Source organism: Ochotona curzoniae, unplaced genomic scaffold, assembly GCF_017591425.1.
Source record: "Ochotona curzoniae isolate NIBS_2020 unplaced genomic scaffold, NIBS_Ocur_1.0 scaffold_3890, whole genome shotgun sequence".
In the NCBI taxonomy this organism is placed as follows: Eukaryota; Metazoa; Chordata; class Mammalia; order Lagomorpha; family Ochotonidae; genus Ochotona; species Ochotona curzoniae.
The window spans coordinates 30,908,515-30,927,780 of NW_024467115.1; the positions used below are offsets into that span (position 1 = coordinate 30,908,515).

The 19,266-nt window shown below is 39.4% G+C and overlaps 1 protein-coding gene across 1 annotated transcript in view; it reads right to left on the reverse strand.

Annotated features, from left to right (window-relative positions):
* SYNE1 (spectrin repeat containing nuclear envelope protein 1) overlaps window positions 1-19,266 on the reverse strand; it is a 444,597-nt gene that overhangs the window by 61,820 nt on the left and 363,511 nt on the right. Inside the window, exons 119-127 of the mRNA XM_040965176.1 lie at window positions 18,786-18,990; window positions 16,518-16,700; window positions 15,624-15,770; window positions 13,478-13,632; window positions 11,829-11,976; window positions 9,830-9,924; window positions 7,273-7,507; window positions 5,544-5,738; window positions 2,036-2,161 (exon numbers count right to left, since the gene is read on the reverse strand). Of these exons, the coding sequence (XP_040821110.1) occupies window positions 2,036-2,161; window positions 5,544-5,738; window positions 7,273-7,507; window positions 9,830-9,924; window positions 11,829-11,976; window positions 13,478-13,632; window positions 15,624-15,770; window positions 16,518-16,700; window positions 18,786-18,990 (1,489 nt within the window). The remainder of the gene's footprint in view (window positions 1-2,035; window positions 2,162-5,543; window positions 5,739-7,272; window positions 7,508-9,829; window positions 9,925-11,828; window positions 11,977-13,477; window positions 13,633-15,623; window positions 15,771-16,517; window positions 16,701-18,785; window positions 18,991-19,266) is intronic.

Here is a 19,266-nt window from a genome sequence, read left to right on the forward strand (position 1 = left end):
ATGAACTAAACCAAACCAAAACACCAAAAAAACCATTGAAAAAGGTTTGTGCCAAAGTAATTCTATTTTTTACCTTAACATAACCTTCTGAAATTCCCTCATGTTTGTCCACTAGAGGCTCAATGTGTTCAACACTGTCAGGCAATCCTGACACTCATCAACTTTAAAAATGTATAAGATTTCTAGAAGCTTCCATGTTCTCACACTGAAATGGGAATGAAGAGGATGCCCTCATGTGCTCATGTGCGCTAACGCTGGTACAGTCACCGATGAATAAAAAGAATCTAACAAATGTCCATTTCTGCTTATCAGTTTCCTTCAAAGGTCTTGCAAATTTATAATAACAGGTTTAAAATATTTTCTAACCAGGCATCCTTTACATACTTATTAAAATAACACTCCATCATACTACTGTGATAATTAAGGGAATAATGGGGGAGGGGAAGGAGAAAGAAAGGAGAAGCCCTCTATCTACAAAACTGTCATGATAAATAATAAACATATTCTTAAAATACTGTGAACGCAGCAATGAATAGCTTCTGCTCAATTTCCACTATTGGGATTTAAGAACCAATTGCCAGGGTATGTTAAATTAACACAGCTATCTACACTGTAAAACAAGATTTTCTGTTTGCATGCAAATTATTGTACTAAGTATGAAAATAAAAGCACAAGATTTTTTACAAGTAAAAAAAAAATGACAGCTCAAGGTAAGATTTCACTCCCTTATCATTCATGATACAAATATAGATATCTACTCATTTTTCCCCTTGATCTGTGCTTATCAAGTTTCAAAGGATATCCTTGAATTTTAATATTAAATGGAGAATTCTTATATTTATGCTGGTTTTGGTACGATTTCTACTCATTGTTGACCAAACATATGGCTCCTTAGTCAGCAAGCAAAGGCATTCTGATAAAAAAAAATCCTGGTCATGCAAGTATATGCAGAATTTAAGTCATCCTAGAACCGTTGCTTGCCAATGAACACGTGTCAGTGTGTGTGTTTTGTTCCCCAAAAGTTCAGGTATAGGAAGCTTCTTCTTCTGGATAGGGATATTGGAAGGTGATAGAACCCTTTAGAGGTGGGGTCCAGTGGGAGATTATTGAGTACACGTCCTCAGTAGGGGATGAAAGCAGCTTCCGTGTGAATGCTTAGTGGTTCTTTGGATCAAGTTGTCACAAAAACCTGGGCCTGGGTCACCCCACCCCTCCCAAGTTTCCCTTCTGCTCTGTGTCCTCCTGCTAATCCATTCCCCGTGTTGCAATGCAGCCTGTAGGGTCTTGCCAGAGGAACTGATACAGGTGTCACATCCTTATGCTTCCAAAGCTGTGAGCCAAATACATCTCTCTTTTTATTGTGTCAATTATTCCATCATGGCAATGAAAAGCTGACTGGCAACACAAAGGCATGTGCATCTTGCAAAAGGGAATTTTTGAGGGTGTAGGTGATATGATCACCACAATGCTTTCCTTGGCAATAAACTGATGATACAGTGCCCCAGTTGGCTGAGTATGAACCGAATGAATTCTACAGCCATTAAGTCATGCTAGTCGCCATGACCTCATAATGCTGACAGAATTCTGTATTAGCTGGTGATTTGCTTCTGAGTTAGAGTTAAGGTATTGATCATAACCTTCAGCTAGAGCCCTGAGGAATTAAGGATTGTGTATCTCCTTGCAGTCACTGACAAGGTCATGAAGACAGGGCAGCTTTCTCCATGAACTTACTTTCTGCTACCCTGTGAGGATGCTTTAGAAAGATGGTTTATATTTCTCTTGACCAAGATTTTAAATATCTTTTATGTAGTATCTTTTCATTTGCTTCCTCAGGTAACCCACAAACAAGTATGTAATTTCATCAACTGTAACAAGTCAACCACACAGGTTTCACCAAAGAGCTGGCTATTGTCAGACATCAGGATCTCTTATCATTCAGTAGATAACTATGGGAATTTGGTAGAATTATGATTTCAAAAGCGTTATCCCAGCAGACACCGCTGGGTGACTGGAACAATGCTGGCCAGGAACTCACCTTGCAACGCATTTGTTCTGCATGGAGCTCTTCGTGATGATCCGGCAGAGACTGGGAAAGTGTCTTTTTGAAAGTCCGCAATTTCTCTAGAGAATCGGCTATCCCTTTCTCACACTTTTCCCAATCCTATAATGGGAGGACAAAAAAATTACATAGCCATTTAGGTATAGGATATCATAAAAGAGAAGCAGCTCTTTTCTGTTTGTTTTGGAGACAGAAAGCTCCCTTCTGCTGGTTATTCACCAAATGCCCACAAAGGTAGAGGTGGACAGAGGTCTAAGCCATAAGCCAGGAACTCCATCTCCCTCTCCCATGTGGACAGCAGGGACCCAAACACCTGAGACATTACCTGTTGTCTGAAACAGTGTGCATAGGTGGGACTACAACCAGGGACCTTGCCTGTTTTAATAACTACCCGCAACTGCTCCCAGTCTCTGCAGTACATTCTCTCCAGCATGTCATCAGGGATTAAACACAAAAATGAAAATAAAACATGGAATTTCTTTCAGGATAAACACTTATACATGTGAGAAAAATGAGATGAAACAGAAACACTAACTCCAATCCACTTCACAACAGGACTTCAAAAAGTTCGTGAAAAAATTCACACTATTCCTTTAATTCCACTTTCCCACAAACTCTTGATGCCTCTACATGTAGAACTAAGCCAACTATTTAAACTTGTCCAGGAGTGGAAAGATACTTAAGACGGGCATGACATTGGACTGGTTTTATCTTGTGAATGTTAAAATACACGTGGCAAAGCGTTAAAAGCGTAAGACATGGAAATCAGGAAGCAGAAGGGGAGTGATGAGGCACAACTTCAGAAACACACGTCCAGTGTGTGCAGCAGTGACTCGTGCTCTGGGCAAAACAAAATCCAGGGTAATCGGTGGAGAGCATTCGCATTTCCAGCAAACGCGAAGGTCTCTAGCCACTACACAAAGCAAGCACACGCTTTGGAAAAACGGCAGCAAAGGTCTACTGTGGGGGAAGACAAAGCTTAGCGGGTGATATGCGATACTTTTCCTTGGACTCCACAGATCTCAACCACAACCTGAGTTTAATACACATGCACTCACTTCATAATTTAGAAAAATAAAAAGGAAAAAGAAATCATAGCTGAGACTGATTACAATCCCAGTGAAGAAATTAATTCCTGTGTTGTGGGTCTCGGAGAGAATGCAAATGAAATTGCATGACACCAATCTTTTGTGCAATGCTGTTTATATGCCGTGTCCGCAGTCATGCTCCCCACATCAAAGCTTGCTGAGCTCTAAGGAAAGACAAATGGTATAACAGCTATAGTCACTGCAAGTAGTTAACAAACCATCCTGCCAAATCATGGTGTTTTTTCTCTTCATGTGATCTTTCAACATACATGAGCTCTTTCTGTGCTGTGTCCCGACACTTTGTCTGGACGACCCCAACCCATAGGTTGCCGACAATTCTCTTCTATACCAGCGTGGACTGAACTTCTTCCTACTCATATACATCTTAGTTTCCAGTTGAACTGGGGATTTGGCTCGAGATTTTTAGTTCTCTTTAAAATTCCTCCAGGGACCACTCCAGAGCACAGGATCATGTTCCGTCTTCCAGAGAATAAGAACAGTAACCACAACATCTGGGCTTGCAGGGACACACGTGTTCTAACTCTCCTTCTAGGCTGCACCTGACAATTCTATAATCACACATTAGAAATCCATCGATCTGTACTTAGCACATATCCACCAGTCTAAAATAGATAGCAGAGCATTTTACTTTTCATAATGGATTAAGAGCTGCTTGTGAGGCCAATGAACACACAGGACATGGAAATGCAATGATTGTCTTCCATCGTTCTTAGAGCACGAGTTTAATAGCGAAAAACGAGTCTGTGCAATTGCCATGGCAAAAAGATGTATTAAAATGGGGCTGCATAAACATGATAATTCAGATTCATAAATTTCTTCCTAGACAAATTGAGGGTAGCACATGAGTCGAAATAAATTTTAACAAAAGAATAGGAGTTCCTCTTTTCAAGACTGACTTAGATTCTAAACCTCTGACCAAGTCATTTTTATTGCATGAATTATGATAAAACAGAATATCATGGTCTGAAACAGCCATTAAAGTGGATGTTTTACACACCAACCAACAGTCAGACAAAAGATGCAACTAGAGTACCCAGACATCATGGCTTGGTAGATGGTGGGAACAACCCCAAAGATGACATCACAAGTAAAGAAAAATGCATGTATCCTTACAGAATGATTTATAATATATTAAATCATTCCATTACAGTAAAAAGTACCAGCTTATTACATCTGCAAATCATTCTTTATAAACACTAAGATATTTTTCATTATTTCCTCCATAGAAGATAATATATTAGTCAATAAATTCAACAGGACAAATGAAATGAGTATACCTACTTTAAACTTTTAAAAAAATAAAAATCTTGGATTGAACTTGGAATATATAAATATATATGTGTGTGTGTGTGTGTGTGACTTTAAAATAAAACTAAAATGTAAAAAATTTTAAAAGCAAATATGGTTCCGTTAGATTTAGTTATTATTATCTTTGATTCAAATAGACCAAATCTAATATGCATTAAACTTTTGATCAACATAAATAAAACATTGCATTCAGCTGTGCTCACTTTTTACAATGAAATAAACATCAACAAGGATATAATTACTACCATTTAGGTAATATTCAATACATGCTAGATACAATTATCGCATGATTTCGCTTTATGATTTCATTAACTCCTCACAGTGGCCAGCTGAAGGAGGCAGGATTATTTCTGCTTTACAGATAAGGAAATGGAGTCTAGGATAGCTTTCCTTAATTACATCACTTGGTTGACTATGTTTTTATCTTGAATTTAACTGAAATTAGAACTCATGGTCTTTTTAAAATTCTTGTGTAATAGTGTATCACGCATGTAATGGGACAGCAATGGGAAAAAACAAAACAAAGGCATGTAGATGAGTCTTTGTGTCTCCAAACTTACTGTGTGATCAGCATGAAATTTGTTTCCAACTAAGGGTTTACTGTGCTTCCTGAAGATTTAATTGCACAGCCACTTGCATGGGTACGTTAGATAAAATGAGAGTATCTTTCTGGGTTGATTTTTCGCGGCAATAAAATAAGAGATATCAATCTTGGAAACCACTTTAGAGTTTTAGACTAGGGAGTGCAATCTTCTCTTTGAATTTCTGTCTGAATTTATAAAGTCATCACACAGCTAAGGCTTAGCACTGGTCATTAATCAGGACTCGTAGCTTGGACAGTCTTACGAGAATTTAAATTACTTTCTTGGGGGACATTTCTAAGAGATGAAATGCTAAAAACCTGGAAATGTTTCCAGTTCATGCAAGATAGGACAAATTCTTAAAACAGAACACAAGCAGATCAAAATACTGTCCACTGTTCTTTGATGATCTCTGCAGTATTTGACTCGCAAAGAAACAATGGCAGGGAGAACAGCTATCCAGAGGGTTTTTTGGACTGAACTTACTTTCAACAGGAAGGCCAGTTTTTTCTTCTGTTCCTCTAGACGCATGCTGGCTGCTCTCCATTTCTCTTGGATCTCAGTGAGTTCAGCTTGCAAGGCGGCCTCAGCTCCGCTATCAGCACAGAGCAGGAGCTGCTTGCCAGCCTCCACAGTCAAGATATAGCTGCCTTGTTGTCTCAAGAACACCTTTTCTTTGAACTGAAAGGAACCAAAGCTTTTCATTTTTCTTTTCTTCATACATATCCTATATAATTTTGGCATATATATTGTGCCATCTATATCATCCAACCAGCATTTATTGAATTCATACTTTGTGATGCATGTATCAACAGATACATGAGGATACAATAGAAACAGGGGTTTTGGCTCCAAATTAAACATAACTGCAATAAACAGGGAATGTGTGATATAAGATTGATATACAGGCGAAGTAGAACATGTGAGCCAGCATAGAGCTCACAGAGAGATCTCAGCATAGGGATAAGGAAGAATGGGCTTTCAAAGACATGGAAACAACCAGAGTAGAGAGAACTTGGTGACTGGCCCATGTGAGACCAGGAGTAGGAAGACTCCCTTCCCCAGGTAAATGAGGGTGGAGAAGCATATGACACGTCGCAGAAAACAGGACAATTATCAGCGGCTGAGGGCATAGGATGCACATCACAGAGAGGCAGAAGGTGAGGCAAGACCTCGGCTTCCGCAGGGGTTTGGTTTTTGCAATTAAATTGACTAAGTTAATCAGAAGAGAATTAAGCAAAGTAGTAATATATTAGGATTAAAGCTTGATAAAAGTACTCAGTGTGAGGGCAGAAACTAGTATGGAAAAGATATATTGGATATACTAGGACAGGCTAAGAATCAACGGTCTATTGAGGCAAGACATGACTAGTATTTCACCTAAGGCAATGGCAGCAAACACGGAGATGGGGGGGCAGGATGGGGCTGGGGCAGCAGATCGGGTCTCAGGAGTAAGAGATAAGGTATAGACTGTGGACCAGATAGCTGGTGATGACACTGGTTCAGACTGGGGACAGGAAATATAAAATGGTTGCTTCAGAAATCCACAGTTTCTTATAGGCCTGTGGATGACATCCGTCATGCTGCAAGACACAAATCTCAATGGGAGTCAGCTGGCACGCACAAGCCAGAAGGGCAAGCAGGCACAAATGCCCAGAAGAGAGCACTTTGACTTGTCTGCCAGGAGGGGAGCAGGTGAAGCCACGTCTATGCATGAAGCTACCCAGAGAAACTTGGAGGGGAAAGGGATCCCAGGAAGGCAGCCTTTCCTTTAGAGAAGTTCATCTTGGCGTGGGCACATGAGGGAGCAGGAGGAATCTACATCCAGGCTAGGGAAATCAATGGACCAGCTGTGCAGGGACACAACAATAACACTGGACCCAAGAAGCCTTGAGCTGCATGTTCAAATTGCTCTCCTTTCCCGGCCACTGCCTTTGTATCCGTGCTGGGATTTGAGGTGAGGAGGGGACAATGAGCTGTCACAGGCCTTGGGATGGGAAGAGGAGGAGCCTCAGCGCGGACCCAAGGTTTATTTTAACTTCATTATTCGCTGTGGCTATACAACGCAACCCCCTTTTTTTAAATCTTTCTTTCGACATTTATGAACAGTGTTTTTCCTAATTCCAGTGTTGCTTGGAGTCCTTCTGAAGAACCGAGGCAAATTGTGCAGTGGAAACACAGAAGAGGTGTGAGAGCAGCATGCATCATACCTTACCTGGACTTCATCGAAGAGGGTCCTCGCTTGTTGCAGTGGAATGGGGATGCTTCCGAGACCACTCCCAGGATGGTAGGACGCTTCAACCAACCATTTACGCAGCTTTTCTGCCATCTCGCGATAGCGCTGCCACTGGCGAATCTGACTGTCGATGATGCCCCTTCTCTGCTGAGCCCTACGGATCACTCCCTGCCACTGATTACTGAGGAGTGTCAACTTCAAGTGGAACTCATCCCTGGCGAAGAAGCAATTAGACAGTGAGAAGTGTGGTGACCTTGGATGCTGCTACACACTCAACCAAAGTGCACATTCTCAAAGATCGGAAGCCACGAGGACAGGTGATTTCAGAAATCAGGCCAGGGGCTATTGCTGAATTTTGGTAAGTCATTTAAAGATTAAACCTCCCGTATTTTCAACTGTGAGTGCTTCCACTTCTCAGCCGAGCTGGGAGGCAAATGTGTAACAGGGTCATTGTCAATTTCCTTCCCTGAGAAGACTGATGGAAAGTACTCCAGATGCGGTGCCCATTCATAGACGTGCGTGTAGCCCGTGCCCCAACCTCAGGTGCCTCCCGCAGGAACCCACGTGGAGCAGCGCTGATGTACCACCTCTGCCATCAGCTAAAATCATGAACCACTTTGGATCCACAAAACTGTTATCTCAGCTAGACTCACAAGCCACTAAAAGCAAATTTTGTGACTCAAGATTTTTTTTAAAAAAAATCCATACTGTATAAATCCCAAGTATTTCCTCAAAACATCATCAGTCTTAAAAAAAATTATTCCACATACGAATCTAAATCTCAAAAAGAAGAATAAAAGCACTGAATAAAACCCTGATCCAAAAAAAAGTGTCAATCTCTCTTTTTAAAATCAGATGGTGATTAGTTAGATTTTAAGGATGACTTGTCTTTTGGAAAGGAGATTCTGCTTGATATGATCAGATATTCAAATGAATCGGGTTTCTGATGAGAAATTCAGATGAATTAAGTTCATGATTCTTTCCAGTCAAGAGCATTTGTCAATCAGTGAAATCCATAACCGGACTTGAGCTGCTCCTGTAAAAGGAAAGCTCCTGCACGCAGCACTCCCCGCATTCAGCACCCAGGAGCTCTCTGGAGACCCGCTTTTCCTCTCGTACGAGCATCCAGTTGTGCTAACATGAAAAACTGCTTCAAGCATGACACTGCTCCCACTGCTGAACTTGGAGCTTTTTAAAACAACAACGCTAACTTGTGTTAACTTTTTAGAGCGGGATAAATGTGTCAGCTGGACCCTTCCTGTTTTCAGCAGACACTAATCTGATTCGTTTTCATCTGAAATTTCTGCAATACTTATCCTCACTCCAATCCAAACCTCCATTTTCATCTCTTTGGTGTGTTCTCTGAAATGTTAGCATTTAAAGTTTAATAGAATTTGGCTTGCATAGGGATTTTAAATTTTATTTTACTTAATGATCAGAATGTTTATAATATTGTTATAGAGTTAGCTAAGAGATGGTAATGCAGAAGATAAGAGCTAATTGCATTTGAATTTGTTTTAGTTTGAAGGCCTTAAGTTCTCAGTAAAGCTCATATTTCATTTTGGCTTCCTTAGAACAGAATAAATATGATACTACATTTTGTTGTTCCAAACTTAACCATGAAAATGTTTCATGTACTTTCCAAAGAAATTTCCACTTAAAACCAAAGTTGATTCCAAATCATTAAAAACAAAGTCCTCATAAAAATGATATATTTTCCAATTAAAAACATATTGAATTAATTATAATCACAACTACCAGTTCTAAATATGGGAAAGATGCACAAATGTAATAGGACTAATGAAGCTAACATTCTAAATATTACCATGGACAGTAGGTAAGATAAAGTAGTTACTGTAAACCTAAATAGACGTGGTCAGTTCTCACTTCATCTCTGCAGAGAAGTTATATTTTTAGTAAGCAGTCAGTTGCTACATCAAAGCACAGAGAGGAGGATTTTACGTTGAATGTAATCTAACTTGAGGTAGAGTAACAGTTTCAAAAATGGGAGAACTGAGACAGCATGGACCCACCCAGCACCGAATAAAAAGCAGACACAGGTGCCCAGGGCCAGTTGCTGCTGCAGTTTTGTCCAGACCTTGATCAAATCAGTTCAGATGTGAGACTCTTGGGCTTTTCAACGACGAGAGAGATGTACTAGTGACGTCTGTGCTCATTTTAGGAATACAATTTCTGTAATTGTGGGAGATTATTAGAAACGTCTGTTTACAAACCACAGATACAATTCATTCTGATCTATTCATCAATTTCAGCTCCCTACAGCTGACCAGCTAAGGTTGGCTAGGTGATTTCCAATTACCTTATGTGCTTCATATCATATAATAGCAGTTCTCTAAAAAGATTCAATACTCACTCATTTCAGAGATTCAGACTAGACTCTCTTCCAATTACAGAGGCTCCACTGCAGCACAATTGCCTTAGGAAGATTGGATATATGCCCTCTAATCTGCTCATTAAAAAGAAAATGACTAATTTCCTAGGACCTTTCTTCATAATAATTTGTCAAAGAGCCTACCTGTCATCAACTTGACCTTGTTCTAGAAGACGCTGCCCATCAATAATGATTGAGTGCAATATCTGCTGACGGCTGAACATCTCGGCTTGAAACAACTAAAATCAAAAACAAAAAAAAAGCAGTATGCAGTTTGGAATTCTTAATTTCGTGGCCAGTTCTGCGATCACTTTTCAAAAATTCTGGTTTGAACAAGGCCATGAAAAATATCTCTTGTTGAATCAAGATGTGTATGAAATGTTACAGTGTAGGGATAATTTATTTTTTAATCAGATACGATGTGCTGGAAGGTAATGTACAGTTTTGGTTTGGATTAGTAATAAAATGATGTTTCTTTTTTTCAAAATTATCTAATAAGGTAAGATAATGTAAAATTCATGTTCTGGCTCATTCTGGGTGCAAAAAGTCATTGTAATATAGGTTAAAAGCTTTGTGAAAACTGAAGAGAGGAAAAAATAAACTACATACTTTCTGGTCTTCTTAACATTGCTGTTTTCAAGTTAAGTAGGTTAATCAAATCGTTATCTTAAAAACTCATCATAGATCTCAAAATTACTTCTACTATTTTAAAACAGCTTTATTAGGATGTAACTCACACATTCATGTAATTCACCAATTTTAAATGGCCAATTTAACAGTGTTTACAATACATAAAGACATGCACAACCATTACCACAACTGACTTCAGCAGATGTTTTTCACTCTGAAAACAAACTCTGTATTCATTAAGAATCACTCTCCCTTTCGCTCAGTCCTCCAGGTCTAAACATCCACCGCGTGTCTGTCTGCAAAGGCTGCCTCTTCCGGTCATTTCATACAGATGCTCATGGGATCGTTTCTGGCCAGCTTCTCTTCTCGGGATCTAGTTACAGTGGGTGTCAGTACCCCACCGTCTTTTATTGCTAAATAGTATTCTATGATGTGGAGTTACTTTGAGTTATCAACGAACCAATAGCCATTTGAGTCATTTCCATTTCCCTATTATGAAGACTGTTACTATGAACAATCTGTGCTGTGCAATTGCTTGTGTGGACACTATTTTATTTATTTTGGGCATAGAACTGGCAGTTTATACGGTAACTGTTTCATGTCTGAAAGGGCCACCAAACTGCTTTCAAAACCACTGTACCGTTTTATATCCCTTGCAATGAGGTATACACTTTCCCTGTATTTATATTTTCACTGACACTTGGTTTTCCTTGGGGGCACTGTAGCATGTATGAAATGGTATCTCACAATAGTTTTGTCCTCTCACTTTTTTTTTTATCATTTTCAACTTAGAAAAACTAAACTTAAAATATCTGTATATCTTAAAATTCCCATGCTTTACAATTGTCAGCAACATGTGTTAAGATAGCTTCATTCTCTTTCAAGTTCTCAAACTTTGCTGTTAGGGAAGTCTTATCTCTCCACGTGCATGCATTTTAAATCACACAGAACAATTTAGTTATGCCAGCAGGGCAAAAATGGAACCAATTTAACTTTTGCATAATTCTTTCTCCTTGATTCTTGAAATACAATTATAATGCAATGCGTCCAAGTGGCATACCTGGAGATAATTGATAGCAGGATTTCCTGGTATAAAAATTGACATTTTTAAAGGACACATAATTTTCATTTATTAGTCTTTTGAACGAAGCAATTAATCTTTGTAATATTAAGGTAGCATATAATTGAATTTTTATAATTGAATTTAAAAACTAATTTTCTACTTCTTTCCCCTTTTTCTTTTTCAGGTTCCTTATTCCCAAGAAGTGACCTTTAACCACATTTCTGGTACTACATACTGCAAGGAACTGCAAGCTTCATTAATGATCTTTGCCAATCATGGGGCAGAAAACTGAAGTTTTAAAATAAAAAATCAAATTTTAAATTTAAGAAAATAAATCATGCATTTGAGCTGACATGATATAGCATTTTAATTTTCCTTTGTAGCATTTTCCTGAATCATCTAAAGTTCTAAAACTCTTGTCTTCCCCCAAAGATTATTAACATCATTTACCTCGTGAGCTCTCTGCTGCTCCAAAAGATGCTGATAATTGCCTGAAATCTCCACTGCTAACTTCTGTTCTGTCTGGACCAAGAATTCCATCCATGTTTCACATTTTTCCAAGAAAGTCTGATGTTGCAGCAAAAATGACTGCAACTTGCTATCAGAGAAAAAGACAAAGAACAGCATTGATGTTACTGCTTATCCTTGGATCTCTGGCACATGCAATTTCATTAACTATTCCTTACCTGTAATTCTAACTAATTGCCATAAAGATTTCATATCAGGGAGCAACATTAGAATGACAGAAAAAAAAAAAAACAGGGAAGAAGGAAGGAAACTTTGAAAGGAAGTAATTTTCAACTTGTTCTATTTTAAAATGATTATAATTAGGCATTTCAGTTAAATTCATTTTGACTTATAAGAGTTGGGGGCATATTTTTGGCATCTCCGTTAACATGGCTTTTGGGATGCCTACTTTTCATACCCTGACTCTACTTCCGATTCTGGCTGCATCTCACGCCACCTCATACATCCTAGGTAGCAGCAAGTACTCACCCACCTAGCTGGGTCACTGCCACCCACCAGCGATATCCGGATTGAATTCCCACCTCCTGGCCTCATCCTGGCTGAACACTAGCTGCTCTTTAGCTTTCCCTCATGTGTTCTCCCTTTCTGCTTCTCAAATAAATAATTCAAATATACACAATTAAAGAATGATCTACTCTGTAGAAACACTATGAAACCTAAAACAAATTAGTTCACCATTTAAATCTCCCATCGTTTCCCTTTAAATTTTTGTCATCATTTTTTCATAAAACTGGAATTTATAAATGCACATCAAATGATGAACTAGGAACACTTGACAACACAGGTGCTAGGATTTGAAGGAGTTTCTTCCAAAGTTCCGGTATGTCAAGGCTAAAGACTCAAAGGGGATTCAGCCAGGAGTGTTCCTCATTCCTGACTGGCTGACTCACAGGGGACTTGGTGCTCTCGCTCTGTGCCTTCCCCTTGCGAGGTCACAGCATTCCTCCTCTGCAGCAAGCAGCAAGGTACCATCTCAGAAACCAAGTCACCTTCCCTTGCTGGACATGAGGCCTGCTAGCATCTTAACTGTGTTCCATTTTCCATCGCTTCTTGGCATTTGGCTAAGATCAAGTGTTTTTCCATTTTCCATTGAATTTTAAAGGAAGACAGACAGAAATCTCCCTTCTACTGGCCCACTCCACAAACGTCTGCAATAGCTGAAGCAGGGCCAGGCTGAAGCTGGGAACTAGAAATGGAATCTGGGTCTCCCAAGTGGAGGAAATCCAGGAGTTCAACTACTTGATTATTAGCCTGCTCCTTCTCAGGGCACACAGTAGCAGGAAGCTAGAAGTGGGGTCAGAGTAGGCAACCTTAATCCTGACCCTCCAGTATGAGATGTGACAGCTCCAAGGAGTGCCTTAAACACTGTACTAAACAGACATTTGAGAGTCCCAAGGAATATCTTAGCCACTATACCAAATAGCTGAAATTTGATGTTAGGTTTTCCAGTCTCTGAACTGGGAGACAACACATTTCCTTAGAAACAATTTTTAAATATTCTTCATGTAATATTTTGTCACCGCAGCATTAAACAGACGACACACAATGTAAGTGATGAAAACATCTGTCACCTGAATCGTTCTGTAGTCTGGGAGGAGATGAGAGACCAGTGACGGTTCAGACTCTGCATCCTTTTTATTTCTTTCTCATTCAGTGGTAACCTATATCCAAGTTCATTTAGACGGTCTAAATCTGGAGCCATGCTGCTAAATTTTAACATCTGGCCCTGAAAGAAAGATTTAAAAGCAGTGTCAGACACAGAGAAGGTGAGGCTTTTTTGTTTAGCAGGTGCAATGAATTTCTAGTTTCAGGAGAAAGTTGAAATCTGGTCTGTTGTGAGTAACTGGGTAGCTTATCAGGTTCACTGGTGGGAAAGGAAAAGCTGCATCTACCTACCCTGTGCTTGGCACTGCTGCTGCTGCTGCTGCTGTTTCTATTACAGCAACTCGGACCCTTCCCTGTCCGCCAGGAGCTCACCTGCACCTTCTTATCTATTCTACTTACTCACATGCATTTTTTTGCTAGCACTAAGAAAGGGTGAGGGTTATGCTGAAGACTAACCGGTAACCCGTCCCTTTAGTAATCAGTCATGGTAACAGTTTTAATAGTGATTGCTTGCATTCATGGATCACTTCACAGTGAAGCCAATATCATTTTAAGAGCCTTATAAAGAAATAATCCCTTCTCTCTTCAAAATCTCATGAGGTACTTCTCTCTTAGAGGTGGACATAGAGAAGAACTGGACCTAAGTAAGCTGCTTATGGTCACCCAGTTAACAAGTGGTGAAACTAGATGAACAAACATTGCTGGGTTCTTGCAAGGTGAAATACAAACACATTGCCTTAAGAGCTTCAGCTACTCCAATGATCAGTCTGTGTTTTCCCATTTCCCGCCTCCTTTCAAACACGGTGATCAGTCTGTGTTTTCCCATTTCCTGCCTCCTTTCAAACACGGTGATCAGTCTGTGTTTTCCCATTTCCTGCCTCCTTTCAAACATGGTGATCAGTCTGTGTTTTCCCATTTCCTGCCTCCTTTCAAACATGGCACAGAACTCCCTGTGCTGGTTTTCCCAAGAGCATCTTTGTCCTCATATAGATAACTGGTTATGGGAAGAAGAAATTGTTAAGACGTTGTTAGGTGTGTATGTGGATGTGTGGGGGTGTTTCTCTTTGCAGGACCTGATAAAGCTTGGGCTCCTGAATAAGAATCAGTGTTTCCAGTTAGTAAATCCCAAATCATCACCATTCAACACTTAGTGGTAGAATTTCCACAGGACACTGGCGCTGAACAAAGCTGACATGTCAGCTCGCACACTAGATCCCATAGGAATCACCTATTCAGAGAAATGTCACAGCTGAAGGATATGAAGTTTGGATGAACAAGAATGGGGGACAATGGATTTGTGTTACTGGGGAGCCTGATCATCATTTTGGTATGAACCAAAATGACCAGTTCACCCTTTTTAATCGGGAGGAAGTTGATGAAGACAAGTAAATGATTCTAGAAACGGGAAATACCTGAAAAAGTTCCAGACATTGGAACACACCGTGGCTCCCTCCTACAAGGCTGGAAGGGTAGACAGTGAGGCAAGCAAAGAACTTTAGGTGAGCTGGAAATTAGGCTGGAAGTTCCCTGAACTTAGTAGGTCACACTGCCTTTTATTCTAAGAACAATGATTTTAATCAGAACAAGATGTTAACATTTCCATGTCTATTGTACTACTTTATTTATCTCACTGAATGTTCAAAACAGTGCAGTAAAATCCTGTATTGTTTTCATTTTAAAAGTGAATGCTATTTTTCACCAGCATACATGATTGTATGTATTTATGTATTAGGAGATACAATGAGATGGCTAAATAGATGTAATAGTGACTAAATCAAGCTATTATGTACAGTTTTTTTTTTTGAGAGAGAGAGAGAGAGAGAGAAAGATCGTATAGATAGCCAGATATTGAGGAGGGTGTGTGTGTGTGTGTGTGTGTGTGTGTGTGTGTGTGTGTCTGTGTGTCTGTGTGTGTCTGTGTGTAGTGGGTGCCAAGACCGTTGTAAGCTGCTGCAGCAGTCAACAGCGATCGGGTGACATTAGAGCTAGCAGTGGGAGACTCAAAAAACGGTCAGGTGGAGGATGTAGCATGTTTCAAAAGTTCAGTTTTGAAGTTTCCTTAGGATTCTGGGGACAGAACACAGGGCTGGTACTCAGACGAGAACATCTGACCTTGAGCTCATCCATCCTTTCCTGGATGCTGGAGATGTCAGAGGAGTGTGACGGGTCCTGTGCTTGGAGTATGTCTTCAGCTTCCACTACCCAGGCCTCCAGAGCTTCTAATCTCTTAGCGAAGGTTTCATAGTCAACAACTCCAGCCTGTAAAAAAATCACAGAGAAAATCAGTGTTTTAGTGAGACTCATTGGTGTTTTAATAAAATTTAATTAGAAGTCAAGAGGATATCGAAATTAATTCTACATTCACAAATCAAATTACCATTCTCAAGATGTCACTCTTACATATTAAAGGCTATAACAATTCAAATTCTCTTCATTGTGTAATTTTTCTAAGAATTATCTCCATGCAACCAATAATCAATAACCAATTAAAATTATTCTTTAAATATATTCTCTAATAAGAAATATATTCTGAATCAGACAAAAACCTGTTCCATAGCAGGTTTAAAATTATTCTTTAAATATATTCTCTAATAAGAAATATATTCTGAATCAGACAAAAACCTGTTCCATAGCAGGTTTTTATTAGCCTGTTAATAAGCATTTATCTCCAACAAGATATTTGAAAAATACTCTGATTCATGCAAAAATTTGTTACATAACAGGTTTTTAACCTGATCGTTAATAAGCTTCTATCACCTGAATAACTTACGACGGCAAATGTAGATGTAGCGGCTTACCATCTGAATTAATTTTAAAAGTAGATAGTACAAAACTCTCACTTTCCCTTACTCCCACTGGAACTACCAAATCAGTGCATTATTTTGTTTAATTCTTTGCTCTTTAAGCGGGCATTGTCTCATGGAAGAGAAATCCTTTTCACTGTGTGTAGTTATGACATTACAGGGCGCCCGAGGTTATACCGCACACTGCAGACCAGCTCCATACCTGCAGTACTGACTGCTGCTTGCAAAGAGCCTGCTCCAGGGTGACTAAGCGTTGACCTAGAGAGAGTTGGTCAGACTGGATGGCTGATTCAGCAGAGACATCCACTTGTTGCTTCAGCTGCTCTCCCAGCTCTTGGAGGACAAAAAGGGAGTCCTTGACTGCCCCCAGTGCTTTGAGGAGGTCCTGAGGGAGAGATGAAAAAGCACTCTTTGTCATAAAGAACAATCAGCAGCAGACCACCATGGACAAACATACAACTCTCCTTTGCGAAACTGTTATACTACATAACCTACACCTGCAGGGCAAGATTCGAACCCAAGTTTTAAAAATATTATGTAAATACTAACAATTTAAATGCATACAGTTCACGTTGTACATACAGAAGGATACTTTAAAACAGGTTCTGGAAAGTGAAATTAAAAACTAAGTTTGTCTTGGTGCAAAAAAAATGAAATCCATGAACACAATGGTTTTCCCAATTTCATAGAAAATTATACCATGAAATTATGCACAAATTTCAATTTTTTTGAACCAACACAAATTATTCTTTTAGTAACATCTCCCTCAAGCTTTTGGAAGTGCTGTGTGTGTGTTATGCATGTATAATTACAAATATAATAAAAACCACATAAGTTCATCGCAGGAGATTGAGTAAATAAAGTAAACATTAAAAAAAAATCCACAAATAAAAGCACATTGCTTAAAGGTTTTGGCAGTTGTTTCCTGTCTCATGATGTAGCTGGGAACAAATTCAAAATGCAAAACTTTATGTTACCTTTTCTTCTTTGCTCTTTGTACCACAGACTAGTTTGTCCATGGGAATATCTACATGTGTGTTCATGCTGTTGTAGCTTCAACTCTCCTGGCAGCCGGAGGCACAGCACCTTACTGGGTCCCCTGACATTCTAGAGGACTGTATCGCTGCTCTTTTCAGTTCTATCGTTCTGTGCAACCTTCTTAAAGCCTCAAAAACACGAGCCTGTAAATATCCACTCTTCTTGACTTTTATACATTAGTAAAATGGTTGATAACTTTTGGTTCTTTCGCCCTACTGGACACAGAGGAGAGTTCAATTATGCCTGTACAGCCATTGATACAAGAGGATAGCAAAGGGCTCTCTTGCTCTTAATACAGATGATTGACAAAACCTCATTTCAAAAACAATGCAAATGACAGAACTGGGAGGACAGTGGGCACAGTGCGCTATCACTCGGGATGCCTAGATTCTATACACAAGCACATTAGCTCGTATCCTGGCTCTGCATCCAGCTCCAGCTCCCTGCTAATGTGTGCGCTGGAGGCAGCTGACGAGGGCTCAAGCAGTTTGGTTCTTGCCATCCATGCAACAGTACTGAGTTCATTTTCTGCCTTCTTTCTGGCTCCTGGCTGTGGCTTAGTTAAACTTCAACCATCACAGACATTTGAGGAGGAAATAAATATATGGTAGTTTTTTTTTTCTCTTTCAAACAGGTAAAATTAAATGTATTTAAAAAACTTATATGGTATTGAATTCAAATAGGAAAAAAATTAAAAGAATTTGTAAAGATAAGCTATGCCTATACAAAATGTATTAGATATTAATCTTTAACTTCATATAGTGATTAGATTGAAGTCATCTGAATAGGTTATATAGCTTTCATACTTGCCTCATTCTAATAAATTGAATTGAGAGAGTTTAGAAACAAATCTCTCCATAAGTTAAAAGAGATAAAGACAAATTCGGTAGAAACAGTAGAACTTTGTAGTGGGGGAAGCAAGGACTTCCCTTGATAACCTTAAGTTAGATACTGTCAGTTACTGTGAAAAAGAATTAAACTTACTGCAGCAGTGCATCAGTAAATCACAAGAAAGGGACTTCTTTATACTACTCAGTTCTTAGCTAAGGCCCGTGTGCAGGGCTTACATAGCAGATAACAAACCTATCTAACAATATCTCTAATGTTAGTGCTTTAAAGACAGAACATCAATCCCCAGATGGTCATTTCTCACCTTGGCTATCTCAGTAAAAACAAATAGCCTAACCTTTAAAATGGATTACAGTCTTTTTGGAAAATGGGATAATTCATCCTTTAAAATGAAACAACGGGATGGATCCCATACAAATATGATGCATGTGTAATGTTGATCTGGAAATCCAGCAGGCTCTTAGACGTATAAGATGATTCACTCACTGAGACATGCCACAAAAGTCACACCCATCCACACTAGCCCTGCTAACCCCGGGAAGGCTCGGCAATTCTGGAAAAACACCACTGGTGCTGAACATACGTTGCAGTCTTGAATCCATGCTGCAGCTTCATCGTCCGCGATGTCTTTGTCAGCGGCGGCCTTCAGCAGCTCATCGGTTCGCTCTTCCTGCTGCTTGACAGTAGAGGCGCACTGTTTGGAATAGTCCTTGTACCTCTGCCAGAGCTGAAGCAGGGCCTTGCTGGAGTGCAGCTGTTCCGAGATCTCTTCCAGCAAGTTATTCCATCTGGAAATAATAGCAAGCACTCATGGGCAGATTATGACCTCTCATCAATGCTGTTATTTACTATTTTATTTTGTATGGTACCGCTTCATACAAATATGAAAATGATACAGGCATGATTTAATCCCAATTTATCACAGACAGTAACATTTCACACTCATATTTCAAAGGTGGATAATGGAGATCTTTGGATAAATAGCAGTTCTAATGATTTCTAAATGTCTTCACGATATCATTAAATCCATTTTGTGGAAATTAGAATATTCACAGGAGGTACTC